The 25541-nt window shown below is 43.2% G+C and overlaps 1 protein-coding gene across 4 annotated transcripts in view; it reads right to left on the reverse strand.

Moving 5' to 3' along the window:
- lama5 (laminin, alpha 5) overlaps nucleotides 1-25541 on the reverse strand; it is a 153129-nt gene that overhangs the window by 7450 nt on the left and 120138 nt on the right. For all 4 annotated transcript variants that reach the window (XM_028583486.1, XM_028583485.1, XM_028583484.1 and 1 more), the window contains 22 exons: nucleotides 24930-25084; nucleotides 24665-24794; nucleotides 24179-24281; nucleotides 23917-24030; nucleotides 15516-15698; nucleotides 14882-15024; nucleotides 14608-14787; nucleotides 14192-14331; nucleotides 12760-12916; nucleotides 11935-12068; nucleotides 11379-11544; nucleotides 10520-10654; nucleotides 10203-10351; nucleotides 9013-9145; nucleotides 6743-6886; nucleotides 6425-6555; nucleotides 5590-5754; nucleotides 5246-5378; nucleotides 5015-5169; nucleotides 4202-4394; nucleotides 3829-3966; nucleotides 2554-2713 (listed from right to left, as the gene is read on the reverse strand). In XM_028583486.1, the coding sequence (XP_028439287.1) occupies nucleotides 2554-2713; nucleotides 3829-3966; nucleotides 4202-4394; nucleotides 5015-5169; nucleotides 5246-5378; nucleotides 5590-5754; nucleotides 6425-6555; nucleotides 6743-6886; nucleotides 9013-9145; nucleotides 10203-10351; nucleotides 10520-10654; nucleotides 11379-11544; nucleotides 11935-12068; nucleotides 12760-12916; nucleotides 14192-14331; nucleotides 14608-14787; nucleotides 14882-15024; nucleotides 15516-15698; nucleotides 23917-24030; nucleotides 24179-24281; nucleotides 24665-24794; nucleotides 24930-25084 (3241 nt within the window). The remainder of the gene's footprint in view (nucleotides 1-2553; nucleotides 2714-3828; nucleotides 3967-4201; nucleotides 4395-5014; nucleotides 5170-5245; nucleotides 5379-5589; nucleotides 5755-6424; nucleotides 6556-6742; nucleotides 6887-9012; nucleotides 9146-10202; nucleotides 10352-10519; nucleotides 10655-11378; nucleotides 11545-11934; nucleotides 12069-12759; nucleotides 12917-14191; nucleotides 14332-14607; nucleotides 14788-14881; nucleotides 15025-15515; nucleotides 15699-23916; nucleotides 24031-24178; nucleotides 24282-24664; nucleotides 24795-24929; nucleotides 25085-25541) is intronic.

Below are 25541 nucleotides of genomic sequence, written 5' to 3' on the forward strand. Positions count from 1 at the left end.
CTAACGCTAGGGCCTTGATGTACTGGCAGCAGGGTCAGCCCGGTGAGGCCCCTAACAGCTCTCCCCTGTGGGTGAACATTGAAGCCGCAGCGGTACTTCAGGCTCTTCCCTTTGCACCTTACTTTTTTCTAAGACAGAGTCTCCTTGTAAACTTATTGGTAACAACTTTATTCTGAGAAACTCCCTTAGGATCTTGAATCAGATAAGAAGCGTTTGCAAGCTGCCGAATACTTCTGTACACACTCCTATATGCCATAACCATTCTTTATTACCATCCCAGGCAGATAGACTTGTTGCCCTTGGAGACCTATATGTAGACAAACATTTTGCTTCATTTGGTCAGCTGACACAATTTAATTTACCAAATTCTCAACAATTTCGATATCTTCAAATCAGGCACTATGTTAAAGGCGTATTTCCAAACTCTGACACCATGCCAACAAGTTGCCCATTCTATGATCTCATGCTGCTTCCTCCTGACTCCAGGCACCTAATATCTCGCTTTGTGTCCTTGTTCTCCACCTCTGCACCCACTCACCATCTCAGAGAAGCCTGGTCTAACGAGCTGGAGCTGGAGGTGTGTGACAATACCTGGAAGGAAGCTTTGACCAAATTCACACATGCTCTATCAATGTTAGATATAAATTGATTCAATACAAAGTTGTTCATTGATTGCATTATTCTAAGCTAAAGCTGCATAGAATTTATCCATCACTTTCTCCACTGTGTAACTGATGTGGAGGTACAGAGGGTTTGTTATCACATCTTTTTTGGTTATGTCCTCAACTGCATGAGTTCTGGTGTGATGTATTTCAGTGGCTTAGTCTGGTTTATAACTTGGACATTGCCCCTGATCCAGAGCTGGCGCTCTTTGGGTGCTCGGAGAATGCTCTCAGGTTCTCGCCTGAGATACAACAAGCACTAATGCTTGGCATGGCTGCTGCAAAGAAAATGATTCTCCTGGACTGGAAGTCCCCCACTTCCCCTTGCTTTTGAAAATGGCTCAACGGAATGACTGAGATTATCCAGATGGAAAGGATACGCTTCCACAACTCAAAAACACAAAACCACTTTCTGAGCATTTGGGGACCATTCAGTGACTATCTTAAAGACATGTAATCCTTTTCCGTAGAGATGTTCTCTTGTTTGTTTTTTCAATTTCTTTATTTTTGAAAGGGGACAGTGAGCATTAATCAACATTGAAACAATGTAAATGTTCCCGAGTTAGCTCAAAAGTGCTAATTTTCATCAGTAGTCCCCCTTGTCTGTATTGCAACTTGTATTTTTGTAACACCTGGCCATGTAGGTAACGGCAATATTACATTCATTCGAGACATGCTTTTAATTTATCTGGCAGCTCTTTTGTTGTTGTTTTTTTCTTTTCTTTTCTGTCGCTGTGCTTTGTTTATATAAAACTTGAAAAATTTGAAAATAAAATATTAAAATAAATAAATAAATAAACAAGAAGACGCACCAGAGCGGTGTTCCCTCACTTCCTACCTCACCGTTCCCTACATAGTGTTTATTAAATAGGGAACTATATTGGGAACGACCAAACCAGATTTCGGACACTACACTGGAAACATTGTTGCACAGGGCAGGTTATTGTGTAACTGAGGCGGGCGCGCCCAGCATCACATGAACAAACCCAAAGAAACCAAGCTGAGCACTCAGGACACTTCCTGTCTCCTAAAGGGGCGTGGCCTCGTTTGAACGTGTAGTACCCGTCGTGTGGATGGATGAAAAGTTATATTTGCATAATTTGTTCTTTTGCTAACACAGCTTAAAGACTTATTTAGCATCACGGAGATTAGTTTTGTTAGGGCGTTCACGAACGTTAGGTGGCTAAAATGCCATTTTAGTGTCAGAATGTTCTGGAGATATGTGGCTTGTGAGAAATGGGTCCAATATTTACTTTGGAGACTATGGGGCGAAAGGATCGCTCAAAATCTGCCTTCACGTTCACTTCTACGCCTCGTAGTCTCCTAAAGAGTCCTCTAGTGTCCTAAAGAGGCTGCTAGTCTCCTAAAGAGGCCTCTAGTGTCCTAAAGAGGCTGCTAGTCTCCTAAAGAGGCCTCTAGGGTCCTAAAGAGGCTGCTAGTCTCCTAAAGAGGCCTCTAGTCTCCTAAAGAGGCCTCTAGTGTCCTAAAGAGGCTGCTAGTCTCCTAAAGAGGCCTCTAGTCTCCTAAAAAGGCCTCTAGTGTCCTAAAGAGGCCTCTAGTGTCCTAAAGAGGCTGCTAGTCTCCTAAAGAGGCCTCTAGTGTCCTAAAGAGGCTGCTAGTCTCCTAAAGAGGCTGCTAGTCTCCTAAAGAGGCCTCTAGTCTCCTAAAGAGGCCTCTAGTGTCCTAAAGAGGCGTGGCGGTGGAGGAGCCCATGTGACACAGATACAGAAAACTACTCCGAGATGGGGCGTCTCAGTTCTAAACCGTCTCTATATATATAGTGAATGAAATTAACCGAGGAGAATTTCGAACACAAATTGGCGAACACGAGATACATATATATATATATGGGGCATATAGTTTTTCTTTGCTAGGGACCGAGGAGAAGTACCTATAGCGATGTGTCCTCCCTGGCCAGAGAAATAGGCTCCGGGCTGCAGAGGGTTCTGGAAGCAGGGCACCGTCCCCTGGCTGTGGGTGGGGCTTCCTGCGGGGGCTTGGTTCAGCGTCAGGTCCCTGACACAGCCGATGAAACCACCGGAGCCTGGAGCCTGGAACACACACACACACACACACACACACACACACAGCTTCATTACAAAACATGAAGAATACTCAATATTAGGGTTATGTTTTGGGCTCAGTTTGATTGTTTGTTTCTCAGCAGGATTGGGGGGAAACTACAGCCCCCGATCTTTATGAAAGTCGGAAGGGTGTAGCATCGGCCAGTGAATAACGCAGATCCGAGTCAAGGGGTGGATACACTATTTTTCATTTTCAATAACTTTGCAAGATACATGTAGGTCGTTTGTGCTGCATTCATTTGTTGTGGAAATAATGGGGAAAAACACCCCCTCAAGTAGGACCGTTACCACTGTGAGATAGGGCATGCCCTTCTACTTCTTTATTAACGATTCTTTGCAGCTCTTCCCCCCCCCCCAAGATGTTGAGCAAAACGTTATAATAACTAATAACACTAATAATCCTACCATTGATTTTCTAATTGACTGAATTAATGACAGTGCCAGATGTAGTTTTTTTTATGAATTACGGTAGAACTAAGTAGTAGAACAAAGCCTATTATTTAGCTCTAGTACAGAGCTCAACAGTGACCGCCCACTTTTGTGTTTTTCCCCCAGTTTAATTGTTCCGTTGACGTTTTCAAAAATTGCTGATATACAGAGGTGTAGGCCTGGCACCGAGCCAACCAGCTACCAGATGAATCATGGCCATAAATCATTTGATTCGGCGCAAAAAAAACATGTTGAAAACGGCACGGTGTGGTACGGTAAATGTTTCTATGAATACAGCGAGCTCCACCAATCACAGACGTTGCCGTTACACTTAGGATTGTGGGTAGTGTAGTATTTCTCCATAAGACCGCGATAAAAAAGAGTTTTTCTTAAAATCAGGTTGATTTCATACGGAGCTCTAGCAGAAACATTTGTCAGTCTGCCTCATGGCTCATAATCTAAATCCTTATGGAGAAAATCAATGGGCTGTTTACTTCCAGAACCACACTGTTACTACTGTCCGTAGCTGCTATCACATGCAGACATGTAGCTGACTCTAGTGGGTGTGTGTGTGTGTGTGTGTGTGTGTGTGTGTGTGTGTGTGTGTGTGTGTGTGTGTGTGTGTGTGAGACTACGTGATTTGGACGTCTCACCGTAAGAGAGGGCGGGACTCCTCCCACATATAAAGGCCCGGCCAGACGAGTCCGGTCTCCTCCGGGGAACCTCTTGGACTGAGCGCTGATACCGTCCACTATCAGGCTCATCTTCTCTCCTTCACGCTTCAGGAACACCTGAGGTGGCAGAAGGACAGAGGCAGGGCACGTTACATGTTTGAGACAAACGGCGGCGGAAGAATTTACTTGCCATCGGATCGATACCAAATATTGCGGTATCGCACGCCACTATTGGATCCTACCCAGACAGAGTGAGTGTATCTATTTCATTCCTGGATTTAACAAAATATAGAACATAAACGATGCAGTGGAAACGTCCCATAGATTGAGGTGCGATGCATGCGGAGCTCACCGTGTGCCACTGGCCGTCGTCATACTTCTTGCGGCTGCGCAGGCTGACCTTCCTCTTTCCTCCGTGCAACAGGAGCAGCAGGTGGCCGTCCGACACGCTGAGTGACATCACCGCTCCGCCGCGCTGGCCGTCGGCCGCATACAGCACCAAACCGTCGGAGGAGTTGATCCTCACCGCCATGGAAATGTGAGGCCTGCAGGAAGAGAGAGGGGATCGGATATTAACTTTCAAACACTTCAGAACATCTCGGTCTGGCACTTTATACTTTTAGGAGCCAGTTAGTTTGTATTGTTTTATTTCCTCTTTACCATGTTTTTAATCTGAGTTCATCATGTAGCATGCTAACATGCTAATTTCGTTAGCTGAGGCTGATGGGAATGTTCCTCGTGTTGCAGGGATTTTCTAATAAACTATTCTCAATTATAACAAAAATGTTGACTTGATCATGGCAGGAAGGAAAAGTCAGAGGATCACCAAAGTAATCACAACTCAACCTGAGGCAGATATGAGTTCCAAATTTCATGACAAACGTGATATATATGGTGTGAGATATTTCAGTCTGGGCCAAAGTAATGGACCGTCATAGCCCCCCAGCAGGAGAAAGTAATGGACCGTCATAGCCCCCCAGCAGGAGAAAGTAATGGACCGTCATAGCCCCCCAGCAGGAGACAGCAGGGCTAAGTAAGAGAGACACTAACTCCAAATATCTCAGCACTGAAAACATGCGTACATACATAATCAAGGTTGCCTGCATGAGGGAAAGGTTTTTCCAGTAGAGAGTAAACTTTATCTAGAGTTGGCGTTCCTACTCACATTGAGCTGAGTGGGCTGGGCAGAGAGTCGTATCTATGGTAACTGTGGGTGGAGCCGCTGAAGTGCGTCGCCCCGGCCTCCGCGTCCCACGGCGCGCCCTGACACGACTCCCTGGTGTTACGGCTGCGAGATCTTGCCGGCTTCTTGGGCTTTCCCTGAGACAGAGACAAAATGTACATTTATTCTTTTTCTTTTATTTGTGTGTGTGTGTGTGTGTGTGTGTGTGTATACCTTGTCTTTGCTGCTCTGTTTGGGCGGGGCAGTGACGATCTGCTGAGGTGTTTTGGCAGCGGGACATTTCAGAGGAACGTTGACGTTGTCTTGCGCTTTCAGCAGGTTCAAAACCATCTGAGGACTGGTGTCCCTGAAGACAAGAGAAACACACACATTCTTTAACCTAAAATATACTCAACAGCAGATTTGAATGTGTAAAATTCACCCTGTAAGAGGACGTCAAATACACGAGTATTTGAACTAAGCTGGGTCTCTGTGAATTATAGAATCCTGAGATAACTGTTGTGATTTGACACTCTAAATGAACGGAATTGTTGCTCGGCCCTGCCCTCTCTTCTTACCTCCTGATGAAAACATTTCGGATACATCCGGTGAGATTGGTGAGGCTTTGGTTGGGGATTCCTCCCAGGAAGGTGCTTCCCTCTGTGGTCATCACATCCCCGCTGCTGTCCAGCCGGATGCCCTCGGTGGTTTTCTCCAATACGTCGTCCATGTACACACGCATCCTGGAGGGTGAGCAATCACACAGTCGGCACCGATTTCAGCAATGCATGCTGCCTCTTTACAACTACAGTTGTACTAGGGATGTCCCCCCGATCCCCTCCCACGTTTTAAATATTTAATATCTGCCAATACCGCGTCCCAATCCAGATAATAGAGCTGCACACCGTTTTTCGTTTTCCAAAAATAACTAATTAAACAAAGTAACTAAAATATGTCTGACGCCTCTTGCGCTGAATAGTCAATCCTTGATTTTCTTATCGTGTTTATCGATGTCGGCTCCAGGGAATAACGGCCCGATAGCATGGTTTCCTGGTGGAATTGCAGAAGAAGCGTGGAGAATTTAAGTAATCCGCTTCTGTAAAAAAACAGGGCGACTACAACAGACGGACAGACGGTGGTTTGTGGCCGCGCCATCTTGGTTTTAAAAGTGTCGGCATCTAGGCAGTGCAGCGGTGCGTTTGTGGTGCTGGACGTGTGTGATTAAAGGCGTTGATCACTACAAGCTGATTTAAATGATCGGAGGTAGACGGGTTAAATTCCGATCCCCGATCAGCTTAAAACATGCCAAAAATTGGCTCCGATTCTAATGCTGTGATCAGGACATCCCTAGTTTGTACCAAGGTTCAAGGACAGCTTTATGTAGAGTTTTACAGAGCAGCACAGTCCTCCTACCCGTTGATGTTATTGTAGAAAGCGATGTTGTGGCTGCTGTCGTCGTTGTACGTCTTCTGCGTCTTTATCTCACTGTTTCCAGCTCTCACCACGATGTTGCCCTCGTGCAAAAACACTTGACACACTCCCTCCTGTACACAAACGACAGCCAGAGGTTAGGACACAACATGCAAGAAGATGATACTTGGAAATCCCATAGACCAAAGCAGCAATAAGGAAAACATTGTGGCAGATACTTTTACAAGTTATGGGGCGAGAAAGACAGCTATGAATAAGAGAAAAGAGAGGAAACAGGAAGAGTTGGGAGGGTCGTCTGACCTGATCATGGTGGTAGAACATGAGTCCCTCCGTCTGCTCGGATCTAAAGCTGAAGCTGACGTAGAAGTTGTTTGTGAGGGAGGGGATGTTTGTCAGAGCCATGTCCAGGTAACTCTGACCTGAGAAATGAGCCTCGCGAGCCACCTGCACACAGCAGGTTAAGACATACTGTGTTATTGTCTGTGTTTACATTTATTTAGCATTCTCTACATTAGCACAAAGTCAGCATTAAATTCATATTAGCACCTGCTCTGTTTTAAGTTATCAAACAATATCTAAAGGAACAATAAGTCTGCGAACATTCATTTTTTAGCAGATGATATGGTTATCTACACCAATGGTTCTCAATCTTTTTAACATCAAGGACCCCAAACAAAATTAGACCACGGACCCCCATTTGATTGGATTTTGTCTCAGGCACCCCATTGGATAGGATTTTTGCTTTTAATTCAATTAAATTTTATTTATAGTATCAAATCATAACAAGCGTTATCGCAAGACACTTTACAGATAGAGTAGGTCTAGACCACACTCTATAATTTACAAAGACCCAACAATTCCAGTAATTCCCCCGAGATAATGGAATAATAGATGTTTTATTACAGAAAGTCTATGAAAGCCATGACAAAAATAGTCATACATTCTCTCATTGTGTTACTTATGGATGGAATTATAGTGAAAATAAATGATTCCACATTTTGCTGGGGATCCCCTGGAACCCCCTCAAGGACTACTGGGTCCCCCACCATTGATCTCTACACTATACAATAGGGCCAAACAGTGAATCATTTTCAAATCAAAATCCAGATTTGATAGAATGCAATTATTATTAGAGCCGGGACTTTAACGCGTTAATTAAGATTAATTAATTACAGACTTTAGTGCGTTAATTAATTACACAAAAAATAACACGTTAAACATTTTTTACGCATTTTTATCACACTTATTTTTGCACCGCGGGACGTTTCTCACTGGATGAGTTTCGGCGGACCGATTATACTGGAGCACCAACTAGTGTTCATGACTTCAGACCTTTTATATATGTCAATGCTTCAGACCTTTTATATATGTCAATGCTTCAGACCTTTTATATATGTCAATGCTTCAGACAACAACAAACCACAGTGAACAGGAACGAAGAAGCTGACGAGAACGCTTTGGTTGGCTCCGTGGATGGGACATTTTGTTATAAAAAACGAACGGATGGAGGCGTCGATAAGAGCATGGTTGTGTGCAAGCTATGCAACAAGGAATCCTCATATCACCGCAGCACATCGAGCCTCAAGTATCACCTCGACGCAAAACATTTAGCAGCTAGCGTGGACGTTAGCCCGACTCCGAGTACAAGGACCCACACCCAACCTACACTCCACCAGATGACTGGTTTAAGGACCAGGGTAACTAAGTCTGAATGTACTTGAAAGTATTGTGTTTTACTTAAAAAAAACATAGTTTACAGAAGGTCTATCTACCTATAGGCTACCTGAATTTCTGAAATGTACTATATTTCTAAATATGCTATTGCTACACTTAATGGCAAAAATTGCACTGGTCTGCTGGACTTGGTTGAACAAAAATAAACAATATTTTGTTGCTTAAGCTTATGTATTCAGTCATTATTCAATGGTATACTAAAAATCCATGTGAAAAAAATTACTTCTCACTGTTCTCAGTGTCAAATATTTATGCAATTAAAATGCGATTAATTTCGATTAATTAATTACAAAGCCTGTAATTAATTAGATTAATTTTTTTAATTGAGTCCCAGCCCTAATTTTTATATAAATTAATATTTAGTTGAACGTTTGGTTTAACATTTGGTTTCTTTATTTTCATATATAAAGGCTGCTGTTGAAGTGAGGCAGATCAGACATTTTGGTTTACATACTGATATTTTTTATTGGAATTATTTTTTATTATTATAACTTTAGCTTTTGGGATAAATGTGTGTTTGACTGTTCAATGTTCCATGTCTTTTAAAAGAAAAACACATATTGCTGGCAGTTCATCTCTATATTCTCATCCCTGCAGAACAACATAGAGCAGGTTTGATGGTGTCTCATGTTTTAATGCTCCATGACATGTTTGATCTGTTACACAGTGAAGATTGAACTTTATTTAAACTTTAGCTAAAAGAGAAATTGCAAATCGAATCGTAATCGCTATATCTGGCGGACAAATCGCAATTTGATTTTTTTCCCTAAATCGTGTACAACGCTGCATTGACTCTACTCTTTGTACAAGCTGAATGGTGGACTGTGTTTTCTCACCAGCAGGTCACTGTCGCAGCCAAAACTGACTCCAGAGCTGGTGATCCTCTTCAGGTCGATGTGAGAGCTCAGGGCCTTCACGTTCCTGAAACAGCCCTTCAGAGAGCCCTGCTTTGGAAACAGAGACTTCAACCTGAAAAGAGACGGAGACAGAATTAAACATCCTTACGGACAGACAGCTCTTTAACTAACTTAAGTTGCAGTTCTTTCTAATTAAAAGCTGTATTGATATTTTGTGTTACCATTTTGGGAAAGAAGTAGACCGATCTGCTGGTGATTTGATTTCTCCCTGAGGCTCAGGCTGGAAACCTGTACGTTTATCTATCCTGCTTCCGTAACAAATTTGCGGGAACCAATCACAAACTGGCTTATCCACCTGGCGCGCTATTGGCGGATTTAACACGATGACGACAGATAAGCGACCAAGCAGCTTCTTGTTTACATTCAACATGGCGGCCACCGAAGCGCAGAAACCCGTTGATGCCGCTGTCGCTGCTATACGTCACCCAGACCATTGGTCTGATTGGTTGAAGGACTATCCAATTGCGTACATTTGTCATTTGAACTACGCCCGATGATCACGCCTCTTGTGCAGTAGAAAATCCAGAGCAGACTCCCCAGACTAATGTTCAATCTTAAAAGACTGAGCTCGGTCTGCTGATAGCCAGACTAGGGCAGAAGGACTCCTCCTGAAAAACACACACCGTAGCCATTTTATCAGCTTAAATGGAATAGGAATCAAAAATCGTATGTAATGGGATCTATTTTGCGGTTTGCGATTTTTAGAATAGATTATTTTTCCTGGAATCTATTTTTTTTTAACTTTTTCTCTGTTACTAATGATTCACATAAATATTTTCTGTTTATACGGTACTGTACCATAACACATGTTATGTTCTTCACAAATGAAACAAATGTCAGACTGAGTGACTGACACTCACATGTGATGTGCGTTCTCTTTAGAAAACAATTAGTTGTTAGAAATGTCTCATGATGATATTGTCTCTAGAAGTGTATTATTCAACTTTTGTTTTTGTTAAAGAAGGAAAAGAAAATCCCAATACTCAATACTATCGAATCCCAATACTTCTAGAATCGCAATAAATAAATACTGCGATACAAATCCAATCGGTCGCCCATGTATCGTGAAAGAATGGTATCGGGACTAATAAAACTAGTTTACTACTCACTTCTCAGGCATCTTGTTCTCTGGTACTCCTCCTAGGTAGTAGATACTACTAAACTGGGGGAGGCTCTGTGTATACTGGAGGGTGAAGAGGTTGTTGCGGTTGTTCCTCACCACAACAAGGTTCTGGTTATGCAGGATGATGATCTCCAGCTACAGTGTACAACATGAAATGGTTATTCTCTCCTTATGTTTCAGCCATTTTACCTCCTATAGATCCATATTCCTTTAACAGGGACATGGTGCATAGAAAGTAGCAACAATGTATAATCCACATGGGAAAGACAAAGGCAGACAGGCAGAGAGACATGGCAGACTCACAGCATTGGGTTCGGCGTCGCTGATCTTCAGTAAATCAGATGATGGGTCTTTAGGCTCCAAATCCATCAACTCACCGCTGAAGTCATAGAAAACCTTCAGTCTGCCCTTACGCACCGCCAGACACAGGAACTGACTCTGATGGAGGAGAGCGACACGGAGGAAACACTGAGAAAGAGCTTCTAGCCTTTCTTGGTCATATTATAACCATACAGCACACAGTATGGTAATAATCGTATGTATTAGTATTTCTGTAGATCAGCTGGTGCAGCTCAGCTGATGTGACCGTGTTGTTGGCCAATAGCGGTTAATAGCGTCTTCACTACTTGGCCTGCCAGAACTGACGCTGGATGCTCAATTATGTCATCTTTTCTTAAATTTAGTCTAACTGAGTGGTGATGACGAGTTCAGGCGGGGACTTTACAACATGTTTGCGTTGTAAAGCGTTAATCATTAAAAACAAGAATGCCAACACAAAGAAAGCAGAAGGTGACGGACATCCGGCCTAAAATGAGTGACATCTGGCAGAATTTCCGGAGCAATCCTGGAAGTGGAATGTCGTTGATATAGACTATGGTTAATGTTACAGCATGTAGGGAATGTTGTAATGCATCAATCATCCAATAACAAGTGATCACCTAAGAGAATAATGAATGACTAATGTGCTCGATGGTGTTTTAAGCCCCCAACGTCTCCTTCCAGGCAGCGCTGCGACTGTTGACTTCAAGGCACCTAACCCTAACCTTAACGCCAAACCTAACCCTAACACTGACCATTGCCTAATCCTAGTGCCTTCCAGGCAGCACTGGCTGGAAGGAGACATTGGGGGCTTAAAACACCGATAAACAAGTAAAGTCTTTACCTCCTTCTGCAGCAGGAGCAGAATTCCGTTGTGTGAGATCAGTTTGACTTCCTGTTCGAAGCGCTGTATGCGAGCCATTTCATCAGTAAAAAGGATCTCGGCAAAGCCGGTACCATCAAAGTATGCTGCGTCATTCACCCAGGCCTGAGTCAGCGCCTGCTTGGACCTGTTTTACGCCATTTCAATCCATTATGAATCACAAAGAAGAAGAAAAATGGAAAATATGAGTAATTATAGGAAATATATATTTGTATAGAGATGTCACATTTTTGTTTTTCATATGGAGGCCACAGTTCTGAGACAAAAGGGTTTTAAATATATACATATATATATACATACATATATACATATATACATATATATATATATATATATATATATATATATATATATATATATATATATATATATATATATATATATATATAAACATGAACACAGACTAGAGGTTATTTACCAGTTCTTTTTAAGGAATCTGAGACCAGAAAGAAAGCCAGGGGCAACATCCAACAAAGATTTTAAATAAATATGTCATATGACAACAGTGTGCACTGACCTGCCACAAGGTTTGTCCTGTGTGGTGTTGAGTTGGAAGATGTTTTCAAAGTTATACAGACTGAGAACTTCCTCGTTGAGTGTGCCGAGCTCAATACAGCCCTTAAAGTTAGGCAGGGCGAGTTGGGAGGGGGGCTACAAAAGAAACAAGAGAATAAAGATAAAGAACTGTATATGATTCCAATTTACATCAACACAGTCCTCTCGGAAACCAGTAACATCTTTGAAAAAAATGTTCTTTAAATTGTCTTTTTATTTCTGTCTGTCTCTTTTACATGTGTCTTTCATTTATCTTACATCTCTGGAATTTGTTTCATCAGGCCCCCTGTTGAATATCTTTGCTGTATACCCAACCTCGATGTATACCCAACCGCGCTGTTACCCAACCTTGATGATAGGCTTACTGGCCTATAGGTAAGCTAGCCAATAAGGTAGCCATCCACGGATGCAGTTAAGCTTAGGATTCATTGTGCCACATGTATGTTTAATATTGAAACATGAACAACTTAGGCCACCCTTTACGTTATTGTAGGCCCAGTTTAATATGCATTGGAATTTTATACAATATTAGTAGCGGTCCTAAGCCTAAAAAACATTGAAGACACCTTCTCTTTAGATTAAGGTTATTATTATTTCGATTAACTGTTAGCAGCCCTAATGTTTATTATTATTATCTTTTTTTGAGTTGCACACACAGTCTAATTATTTCAGTACAAACGTAAACTGGAATTTTAGCGATAGAGCTTTTATATACTTCAATAAGGGGTTTGCTTCATGACTGAGCTCAACCCCACATAAAAAACAACACAGCCCTCCATGCATTTACTTTGAAAGTACTTGGGTATCCTCCCACGTAGAAGACTGTATCGTCGGTCAAGAGGTTGAGCAGCCCCTGATCTCCTCCAGCCTCCACGTCGGCTTTGACTGCTTGGTGCCCCTCAGTGGCTTCTGAAGACATGGACATTTGACCGTACTGGAGGATCCTGCATTCAGCCAGACAGACACATTTCATTCATATATATTATATATATTCATACAGAATAAGGACAGGATACAGGATAATACACGCTTGTAGGATAAACAAACCTGATCACGCAAGGAGCTAAACTGAATGTCCTGCATGTGGCTCTAGTAGGGGACTCCATAGTTCTGCTGGGATACTTCAATGCGCACATGGGCAATAATGGAGACACCTGGAGAGGCGTGATTGGGAGGAAAGGCTTCCCTGATCTAAACCCCAGTGGTCGTTTGCCGTTAGACTTCTGTGCTAGTCATGGATTGTCTACAACAGGGGTTCTTAACCTTTTTGACCTTGAGGCCCAATTTTTATAGTACAAAGTGGCCCAGGGCCCATTAAATATTAACACTGTATAGGTTTAATTGACTTCCCTCTCGGTTTGATTTGTATTCAATAATAAACTAAATCCACTTACTGTTTAACAAGCAAAAACCTTGTGAAATAAAATGACAAGGTTTTTGCACCAAATGCTTGCTTTTGGGAAATTGTTGGGTCTCTGTAAATTACAGAGTGTGGTCTAGACGAAACCGTATTTAATGAAGTCGAGATTGTATTTCCGCAAAAACTTTGTCTTTTGGGTGGGGGTGTCGGCAGGACGTTCGTCTTCATTTCCATTCTTCTCTGTGTATTGGCGCTTTTTAAACAACTGAGTGATGCATTACCGCCACCACATGGTCGAAAGCTGCACGCAGTCCCGCGGCCCACAGGTGCAAAACTGAACGTTCTAGGGGGCTGCCCAAGTTTGGGCCGCGGCCCTATGGTTAAGAATCACTGGTCTATAACAAACAGCATGTTCGAACATAAGGATGCTCATAAGTGTACGTGGTACCAGAGCACCCTAGGCCAAAGGCCGATGATCGACTTACTGTTTTTCAGAAAGTAATGGAGGTGAAACAATGGAAACACCACATTCATTTGTATTTAGAGATGATGCAAGTGCATGGCAAGCCAGGACATCCAATGTTCTTTGTTATTACGTACCTTTAGTTTTTTACTTTTTTTTAAAACATAAACATTTAAAAATAAAATGATATATCTATTGAAGCAAACTGCTGATTTTATATAATGTTATAATAAAAAATGTTCATGTGAAAAAATGTTACTCTTTTCTTTAAAGAAACTATTGAGTAGTGTGAAGTCACTCATATTGTCCAAACTGTCGTGTGTGTGTGTGTGTGTGTGTGTGTGTGTGTGTGTGTGTGTGTGTCTGTGTGTGTCTGTGCGTGTGTGTATGTTTTACCTCTCCAGCACTACGCTGTTGAAGTTTCCATCAGACTTGACGTCTTCAGTCATCAACACCTCAGCAGTTTTTCCTCCAATGTTGAAGAACCAGCGCAGTCGCTTCCCCTCCAACGCCATGCCCAGGAACTCCTTACTGGACTACAAATACCAGATAGAGAGTCATGAATGACACAAACCCATACCGTCTTTGCCAAGTGTCCCCTTACTGGACTAGAAATACCAGATAGATATAGAAATCAACTACAAAAATCAATACTGTCCAACGAATCATGTTCAAAACAAAGAATACACCCAAGACCGTGTTGATAGATAGATAGTGCTACTGTGCCAATCAAATGCATGAATGTTCAGAGAGTTTTAAAAAAAAGTTCATCAACATATAATGAGCTTCTGTGTTGCTGTAATGATGCTTACATCTTTGTTGCCGAGGTAAAAGACGAACTGCTTCTCGCTGTTGTCCTGCCGCCTGGATCGTGTCGCCTCCGGCAGAGTGATGTAGAACTTCAGGGAGGTGTAGGCAGCCAGGTCGGCCAGGTTCGGCGGAGTACGCACCTGAACACCGGACTGCCCATTAAACTTCACCGACACGCTCACCTGGATGGATGGAGGGAAGAGAAAACATTAAAAGCTGCTGGGTTTTTTCAATTCTAACTTCTTTTTATGTGTGCGTGCGTGTGTGCGTGCATACCTTGCTGGCAGCGTTGCGCGCCTGCTGTATGAGCTGCCGGATGCGGCTGATGTTCTCAGAGATGTTTGGCATCTGTGCCGAGTGATTCTGCAGTTTATCCAGCTTCTTCATGAGCAGAGGAATAGTTTCCCCCAGTACGTGCACTATAGAGAGAAAGGGACAGTAAGTGACTCAAGGTCCACTTAGATATTGTTATTGAATATGGTATCTGGAAATAGTTACACTATTACATGTTTTTATTTTCATTGGGGCTGCAACTAATTTAATAACTCTTTTTAGTATCAATGAATCTGATTAGTCATTTAAAGCTATAGTGCGTCGTTTCTGTCGCCCCCTTGAGGACTTCTAAGTAATGACAACAACACTGTCTGCGCAGCCACATGATACAAGCCTTACGTGATCGCGCACCCGCCCCCTCCCAACAGTCCCGAACCCAAAGATATTTAATTTAGGGTTCAAAAGGCTAATGAAGCAACCGTATAACTGGCAGTAGACACCATAAGTCAAAGATTAATATGTCTACAAATCATAATCATCAACACTGACAGAAAATATAAACTGTGGGTAGCAACCAGTTACTGAAATAAGTATCTTTTTTTGTTGTAGTTTTGGTGACACATTCACAAGCTCCTACCAGTCTTGTTAGCCTCCATCAGTGCGTTGTTGATGTCATCGTTGGTGGCGTTGGCGTTGCCATAGGCCTCCTGCCATTGGTCCAGCTTCTCTTTAATGGGACGCAGGGCATCGTTGACTTGTGTTGCTGTGACGTTTGCCAAAGCTGCCGCTCGCTTTGCCTCGCCGATCTCCTGACTCGTGTCTGTTCATCGCAGAGAGCGAAGGATGAAATAGATTTTTAAATAGATATTAGAGATGGATAAGATGAATCCTTGTCAGATTTCTGTGCTCAGATGATTTATATCACTACTTCCACATGTTTAAAAGGAGCTTTCTTTCTACTAGTTTTCATCTCATGAATAAATTAAATAAAATATTTTTTTTGATTTTAATCAAATTCAACAATGTATGCTCTGGTGTAGGGCTGCAAGATATGTGGAAAATATATAATTGCTATTATTTTGACTGCAATTGCGATATGATTCACGATATTGGGACGGAATGATAATTTTTGTATCATTATTCTCATTTTCATTGAAAAACAATATTTAAAAAATGTAAATGATTATAGTGTGATTTATGCGAGGATCTGTACAAAACAAAGATGTCTTCTTTAGTCTGTACGATAGGATTTGTAGGCCCACAATACTTCATTCCCAATGGTTTGACACATATTTTGCCTTTAACAAATGTTGCAGCCCCCTGCGTCTCCCTGCGATTTGGATATTGCACTAGTCCATATTGTGATTTCGATAAAATTACAATTCATTATGCAGCCCTACTCTGGTGCATGTGTTTTTTGGGAATGATTTTATTTGTGTGTACATGTATTTGTTGTGATGCTATCTGGTGCTTGCTCCTCTTGAGTTTTAATGTCCCAACCGGCAGCGGCAGATGGCCGGCCACCTAGAGCCTAGGTCTCTCCAAGGTTTCTGCCTGTAAAAAGGAAGTTTTTACTTGCCGGTGTCACATTAAATGCTTGCTTTGAGAATTTGTTGGGTCTCTGTAAATTACAGTGTGGTGTAGACCCACTCTATTTGTAAAGGGTCCTGAGATAACTCCTGTTGTGATTTGACACTATGAATAACACTGAATTGAATTGAATTAATACACTTATTTTAAACAGCTTTAAACAAAGGGTTCTGCTCATTCAATGTGCAGTAAGACGGCCTTGGAAAGAGTTGACTGTATCACGTAGTCCGTCCACTGAGGCTTGCAGGGGCTTCATCGATTCTTGGATTAGTGTGGCCATGTCTTTCTTAAGACCAGTACGTTGTTTAGCTAGTTCTGCAATCAGTTATGTCATTGAGAGAGAGTCTCCAGAATGGCCATTTTCAGATTCGTCAGCAATATTGGTAGTAGCGTTGGCTGCGGCGGCTATAGAAGCTAACTTAGCTAGTTAAAGGTGCACTATGAGTTCCTGCATGGTTTCAATGCAATTTCATTTGTATCTCAAATGGTAGGCATCTCTCCTTGATCTGCTAGCTGCCTTCCCCCTGCACACCTACAGTGTGAAAAAGCCCGGTCTCGGGAGACAAACGTCAAACAAACACTAGGGGCACAGGCTGTGCACCAAAATACAACAAACCACATTCCAGCCAATCACAGACAAGATGGTTGGGGGTTAGTGCGTCTGTGTTGTCTCCTGAGACCGAGCTTTTTCATGGTGTGTTCAGACTATTCAGGATCAAGGAGTATGCTGTCCTCACTAAAGGTTGTTGCAGGCAACGTATTCTTCAGCTATACAGCTAGCTTAACATTATATTCTCCAGCATTATATCCTCCAAGGAACAGGCAGGTTGTTGTGTTTGGCAGCATTTAATTAAGGAAAATATCACTTATTTTGTAAAACTGCGAAAAAGAACACAAAAATACAAACACAGTAAGTATCTTTTTCTTTAGTAAGTACCAAATATCTCTCATACATTAGTAGAGAATTATTGATACTTGTAAAGATACTTACTGTGTTTGTATTTTTGTGTTCTTTTTCGCAGTTTTACAAAATAAGTGATATTTTCCTTAATTAAATCCTGCCAAACACAACAACCTGCCTGTTTGTCAAGCCGGTTTGTGGACTTTAAGGCACAGGATTAAGCGGATTTGTACACTGTGATGCTCCCTCTATGAAGCCATGGGAAAAAAGGAACTTTCTAAACATCACTTCCTCTTCCTATTCTCTAACTGTTACCTACTAACAATCACCAGTAGGGGGTGGAAAATAACATACAAAAGAAAACCACTACACCAATTCCATTACACTCCCCGCCTGGCATATTAGAAATATGCCACTATATACATATTAACCCAAGTTCTTTTCAAATAAGAGTCTGTCCAGGGGAATAGCTGCTACTTCACCAGATTGCACTCAGCAGGCTGTGGATTGTGTGACCCGTGGTCACCATCATGTCACCTGATTCAACAGTAGCTCTGTTACTGACCCCCATGGTGAATTGGCTGGTGAGTATTCTTGTCCTCCTGGGAGCAAAGCAAGACCACCTCAGAAATAGGTCTAGAGAATATCTTGACTGTCTGATTTCTTGTCACTTTAACTTCCACTTTTCTTACGAGTCCATCTTTACTGGGAATAACCTTTATAATAATTCCCATTGGCCACTGATTCCTTTTTGTCTGACTGTCCTTCATCAGAATTACGTCTCCTTCTTTGAGATTAGGTTTCTGTGATTGCCACTTCTGCAGACACTGTAGTGTGCTCAAATATTTTCGTCGCCACCTAGCCCAGAATGTCTCTGCCAAGGCTTGAACTCTCTTCCACTGGTTCTTAAGAAGATCTCCTTTTGAGAAGTGACTGGCTGGAGAGAGAGATACCCCTGTTTTCTGCGTCAACAGCATGGAAGGGGTTAGAATGAGGGGAGCCTCTGGGTCGGTGGATACAGGGATTAATGGCCGGGCATTCACAATGGCACAGACTTCTGCCATAAAGGTGCTTAAAACTTCATGAGTGAGTTTTAAAGTTCCAACTTGTAGAAGCATGGAATCTAGAATCCGTCGAGCGACTCCAATCATGCGCTCCCAAGTGCCACCCATATGGGAGGAGTGAGGAGGGTTGAAATCCCAGGTGCACCTTTGTTGAAGGAGGTAGTCTTTTATGCTTGAATCACAGGGACCTTGTGCATCCATTTTCAGCTCCTTACTTGCTCCAACAAAATTGGTCCCACAATCTGATCGAAGCTGTTTAGCATGGCCTCTGATGGAGAAAAACCTCCTGAGTGCGTTTATGAAGCTCGAGGAAGTCATGGTTTCGATAACCTCAATGTGAATTGCACGCGTGGACATACATGTGAACATAACTGCCCACCTTTTGTCTCTGGCTTGGCCACCCCTGGTACGACGTGTGATGACTTCCCATGGCCCAAAAACGTCAAGTCCGACATACGAGAATGGGGGGTCGACCTGCAGGCGTTCTACAGGTAGATCAGACATTTGTTGTTGCTCCATTTTTCCTCGCAACTTTTTGCATGTGACACACCTATGAATGCAACTGCTGATGAGACGTTTTCGTCCTACTATCCACAGGCCACTTGCGCGGATTGCACCTTCTGTGAAATGTCTGCCCTGATGTTTTACACATTCATGATAGTGGTGGACGAGGAGAGTTGCTATGTGGTTACGGCTTGGGATGATAGGGTGAGCTTCACACCTTTCAAGTTGCGCCTGGTCAATACGTCCACCTATTCTCAGCAAGCCCTCACTGTCGATGACTGGCCGAAGTTTGTGGAGAGGGCTGGTTTTGGGAAGGTCGCAGTTTGACATAATGCATTTGAGCTCTTCTGAATAGTTTTCATGGTGCACACATTTTATGATGACATGCTCTACTTTAGTGATGTCAGCAACTGCCAATCCGATCTTGCACATGTGCCAGCCCACACAGCTGCTATTGCCTGATGGGAGTGAGAAGCATTGAGCGATGTGACAGAGGTGGGCCACAGCTTTGGTGAGTGAGCTCCACTTGGAAAAATGCTCAAATCTCTTTGAGCCCAGCTTGCCTGCAGTAATTCAGGTGGTGAGACATGTTACCTTGGAACGACTCTCAGCATCTGAATCTGGATCTACAAGGTTGTATGTCATCTCATTTTCAGCGTTGACCTCTGAATTGACTGGCTTGGTCAAGAAAGCTGGTCCAGTCAGCCATGTAGTGCCTGCAAGATCGGCAGCTGGAACAGACCGGGACCCATGATCGGCTGGGTTCAGCTCCGATGGAACATAACTCCACTGCTCTGGCTGTGTTGACTGTCGGATACATTGTACACGATTGCTCACATAGATATAAAATCTTCTTTTCTCATTGTGTATGTATACTAACACAACCTTGCTGTCAGTGTAGAATTTGACTGCATCCACTTTCAGATCAACCTCTCTGACGACAAGCTCTGCAATCTCAACAGCCAGTACACTTGCACATAACTCTAACCTGGGGATTGTCAGCTCAGGCTGAGGAGCAAGTTTGGATTTAGCAAAGACAAAGCCTACTTCACTGTGACCATGCTCATCTGTGATCTTCAGGTGAGCCACTGCCGATATTGCTTTGACAGAGGCATCAGAAAAGACACACAATTCTGTGTGTCGGGCCTTGGAAGTGGAGAAAGATGCATATGTGCGTGGGGATATGTACCTCCTTTAGTGCTAACAGTGATTCCTGCCATCTTTTCCAATCTTCAAATTTGGCTTCAGGAAGACGTGTCCCGCTCTGTATCTTGGGTCGAAAGCTCTCTGAGGAGCAGTCTGCCTTCAATAGTAACTGGAGCTAAGAATCCCAATGGATCAAACAGACTGTTCACTGTTGACAGGACGCCTTGCCGTGTGAATGGCTTTTGACTCTCAGGAACGTGGAATGTGAAGGTGTCTGACATAATGTTCCAGCTAACCCCAAGGCTGCGTTGGACAGGTAGGTCGTCTACAGAGAGGTTGAGGTCTTTGATATCATTTGCTCTTTCCTCTGCTGGAAATGCATTCATCACTTCTTTTTGGTTTGAGGCTATCTTGTGTAGCACAATGTTAGACTCGGCCAGCATTTGCTGTGTTCGACGCAGAACATCAATGGCCTCAGCTTCTGTTGCAAATGATCGAAGGCCGTCATCAACGTAGAAATCCCTCTCAACAAAGTGCCTCGCATCACTGCCATATTCATCTTCTTGGTGTTTCGCTGCCCTCCTCCGGCCAAAGATTGCTACTGCAGGTGATGGGCTGTTTCCAAAGACGTGAACTCGCATACGATACTCCACCACTTCTTTGCTGATGTCATTTTCCCGGTACCACAAAAAACGCAGGAAGTCTCTGCAGTCTTCATTCACCACAAAACAGTAGAACATTTGGCGAATATCTGCTGTCACTGCCACAGGTTCCCTTCTGAATCTGAGAAGCACTCCAATGAGGCTGTTGTTAAGGTCTGGCCCAGAAAGTAACACCTCATTCAGTGAGATTCCATCATACTGTGAACTAGAATCAAACACCACACGGATCTGCCCTGGTTTTTGTGGGTGGTAAACTCCAAAGGTAGGGAGATACCAACATTCCATTCCTTCTTTGAGTGGTGGTGCAAGCTCGGCATGTCCATTATCAAGCATTTTTTGCATGAACTCAGTGAAGTGAACTTTCATTTCATGCTTCTTCTCTGACATCTTTCTCAGTGACATCAGGCGGTTGTAAGCGTAGTCTCTGTTGTTAGGGAGACGTCTCCGTGTGTGTCGGAAAGGGAGAGGAGCGACCCAGCTGTTTGTGTCATCTTGGAAGAACTCCCGTTCCATGACCTGGAGAAAGGTTATATACTCAATTGAGTGGGCGAGCAGGTTGTCATTTTCTGTTGTGCAGAAGACTGTTTTTCCAAGCTTATCTTTGTTTGAAGCCACTGATGCTCTTTGTGTGGGCTTGTGCAGGGGAAGATTCTTGTCATTACCTTTAATACCGTACATTTCTTTCACCTGTATCCAATTCTCACACGGAGTTAGGTAAGTTGGTCTTCCATTTCCAAGGATACAGGTCTTCATGGTACTCACTGTGTCTGTCTTGTGAGCGCCCCCTATGCATACATCACCTAAGATAACCCACCCAAGGTCAAGCTTTTGTGCATATGGTGCGTAGTGAGGGCCATTGTGCTGTTTACGAACTTTATGTACCCTAACAATGTCTCTTCCCAATAGCAGCAGGATGTCAGCAACTGGATCAAGGGGTGGGATTTCATTTGCTATCTGCTTTAGGTGGTGGTGGTGGTATGCAGCATCTGGCGTCGGTATCTCTGCTCTGTTATTGGGGATCTCATTACACTCAGTGAGTGTAGGTAGTGGGATGTTTATTTTTCCATCTACAGATTCTACCATGAAATCATGAGCTTTTCTCCCAGCTGTTTCCACTGTACCTGCACAGGTTTTGAGTGTGTAGGTTACTGCTGCTCCTTTGATGTTGAACATGTCAAAAAACTCTGATCTAGCCAATGAGACGTTGCTCTGGTCATCTAAAATGGCATACATTTTTCTCTGTAGATTGCGATGACCGTTGGGGTACACATTTACGAGGCAAATCTTTGAGCAGGATTTGCCTTTAAATCCCTCACCACATACCTCGGTACACCTGGATGTGACATCTTACTGCCCTGTGTCCTCTCTCTCCCCGCCGTTCTCTGATGAAGAGGACGAACCTGGCTGTGACTGAGGAGCAGGACCAGGGTGAAGAGCGGAAAGGTGTCTATTGCTGTCACACTCAGTACATTTGATGGGTGTTTCACAAGATTTTGCCTGGTGATTAGTAGAAGCACAGCAGCGAAAGCATATATTGTTCATCAAGGCTCATTTTCCTGAACCCTCTGCATTTCTTCAGTGAATGGGGTTTGTTATGCATTGGGCATTGTCTGTCAGGATTTTCCGTTTTAGATACTGTATCTGATGATGATATGCTTGTTTTATGCACAGAGACAGGTTTATTTTGACCTTGCTTCTCTCTCTTGTAAGAGGTTGTAGAGAGAGTGGGCAGGTTAAAGCTGGGGTCGTTTCTCTCTTCAGCTTCCCTGCAGATGAACCCTTTGAAGAAGCAGAAAGGAGGAAAGGCAACACCATAGTCTCTCTTGTTTTTGGACCCGTGAGACAACCACCTGTCTTGGAGATAGAAGGGCAACTTCTCAACAATGGGCTGGACTCCCCTCGCCGTGTCAAGGTAAACTAGCCCTGGCAAGTACCCATCTGTCTTGGCGACATCTAATTCTATCAGTAGATCTGCCAGCTCTTGGAGTTTTTTACTGTCTCTATTTTAAATCTTGGGAAAGTTCTCTAACATAGTCATCAGTCCTTTTTTGTGCACTCTCTTGAAGGGACAAGAACTCAAGTTCTTCGATCTGGTCAATTCCATCTATATCTGCTGCTGCTGCTGTCTCCAGAACTACAGCTTCTGCATGGGCAGCTTCAGCTTCTCGCTGTAGATTGATGCAATCAATTCTGGCTTCCAGCCTAGCTTTCTCAATTTTGAGTTCACTCTCCTTTTCTGTGAAGGCCAACCTAGCTTTGGCTGCTTCTGCTTTGGCACGTGCTTTTGCTGCTTCTAAGCTGACTCTAGAGTTTGCTGACTTAACTGTGGTTGCCATGATGATGAAGTGCAGTGTAGCTTGACTATCTTGAAATCCTTCTTAAACTCCCACAGTAGGTGGTCATCCTTTTACTATGCTGTCCTCACTAAAGGTTGTTGCAGGCAACGTATTCTTCAGCTATACAGCTAGCTTAACATTATATTCTCCAGCATTATATCCTCCAAGGAACAGGCAGGTTGTTGTGTTTGGCAGGATTTAATGCTGGAGAATATAATGTTAAGCTAGCTGTATAGCTGAAGAATACGTTGCCTGCAACAACCTTTAGTGAGGACAGCATAGTAAAAGGATGAAGCCGGTTTGTGGACTTTAAGGCACAGGATTAAGCAGATTTGTACACTGTGATGCTCCCTCTATGAAGCCATGGGAAAAAAGGAACTTTCTAAACATCACTTCCTCTTCCTATTCTCTAACTGTTACCTCACTTCCTCTTTAGTGCAGCTACTAACAATCACCAGTAGGGGGTGGAAAATAACATACAAAAGAAAACCACTACACCAATTCCATTACAAGGAGAGATGCCTACGATTTGATACAAAAATAAAATTGCGCCGAAACCATGCAGGAACTCATAGTGCACCTTTAAGCTAACATTAGATCGTGTGCTCGCTTGTCTCTGCTGCTTACTCATTTTGTCCCCTCGAAAGACCAGGAACTCCAACTCCTACACTTGGATAATATCTTGGTGGAAAGTCATCAGTTATTTGGGTAATTAAGAGAGTTAATCGGGAGCCCCCCTCCCACCCTCCTGCTCTGCATCTCACACCTACATCGCCAAAAGCCGGAAGACTCTGCTCATTCAATGTGATGTAAGCACTGTGTTGAGTGTGCGTACTTGTGGTGAAGTTGAGGTTGTTCTGAACCATCCCCAGGTTCTTCATCACAGCAGCCTGTTTGGTTTTGGCGTCGCCCAGTCGCCTCTGAGCGTCTTCCAGCTTCGGCTTCACTTCTGTGCAGCAGAAACAGAAAAAAGACAAACCTCAACGACCAAAACATCCAAACTGAAGGTCTCTGCTTTTTACTTGATTTCACGACATCCCTTAACATGAATTTCTTAGAGGAATACATTGTAAATAAAAGGTGTGTGTTTTTTTTACCGTTGTTGAGTTCATCATTTAGCTTTTCCACTTGGTCCTTCAGCCCCACGCTGTGGTTCCTCAGGACAGCCGCAATCTGACCCAGATCCTGGTCCTTTATGTTCTACACACACACACACACACACACACACACACACACACACACACACACACACACACACACACACACACACACACACACACACAATAGATGCAGTTGAAAACATATACAAAATCATGGGCCATTGGCATACAACAGGTCTTCATAATATTATGCATATCCCTCTGTTCTCATGGGTAGAAGTAACAACGTCTTTGCAATATAAGGTGGCCGCCTATGATAGCAGACAGAGCACAGTACTTTGTTAGCCATATAGCCCTCACATACACACACGCACACACACATGCACACACCAATATTACAAGCCCGTTGTTTAAGCAGTTTTCATTTGTGAATGTGTGTGCGCTCATAAGGCAGAAGAATCAACATGCCCATGTGTCCTGTACCTCCAGAGTGGCGTTAGCAGCTTTGTCGGCCATCTTGGCAGCCTCTTCTGCCTCCTTGATGCTCTTGATGATGTTGTTGTAGGCTTTTGTTACATCCACAAATCCACCCTTCTTGGTTTCTGCAACCAAACTGCAGACAAACACATGCAAGATCTTTACTAACTTCTGATATGATGTCCCTGGTGAGTACCCAGCAGTGAGGCTCGTCTGCCAGATTAGCAAACCTAAAATCCAGTTGGAGCTAAGCAGATAACTAGTCTCTTACCTGGACAGGTTCATGGCTAAAGCGTTTAGCAGCTCAGCATGTTTCTCTGCTTCCTCCACCAGAGGAATTTTGGAGTCGGCCAAAGCCAAGTGCTGCACTTTCTTTGCCAGCGCCGTCCTGGCGCCGTCCAGCTTGGCCGCCAATCGCTCGTACTCCTGAGAAATACGTTGAAAGGGTTAGAGATGGGTAACGTACAACCGCAACATCTCCAGAATGATAGAAACGTTTGTTGCACGTCGTAACCTTAAAAAAACTCTACAACAACTCTTTACTGACCCCAGTTACACAAGAAGTCTGTACTTAATTGTAAAAAAAAGTGAACCTCTTTTATTCATAGTATACATATGGGCCTTCATTTGGGCCGATTTGACTTGTTGAATTGGAAGGCGGGCAGTCGGACTCAATGACCAATCTGATTGGTGGACAGCTAACCCGGAAATGACTAGCGGGATGAGCGTGACTAGAGTCTCTCAAATCTGAGGAAAATCTTTTAAACGGACCTTTGTTGATCTGAAATGAAGACAGATTCAGGAACTGCACGGTCTGTTTCTCTCTTAAAATGTTTTCAGAAACATTGGTGAACTATTTTCGTAAAATACGAGATCGTATTCC

Source organism: Perca flavescens, chromosome 7 (assembly GCF_004354835.1).
Source record: "Perca flavescens isolate YP-PL-M2 chromosome 7, PFLA_1.0, whole genome shotgun sequence".
NCBI classification, from domain to species: Eukaryota; Metazoa; Chordata; class Actinopteri; order Perciformes; family Percidae; genus Perca; species Perca flavescens.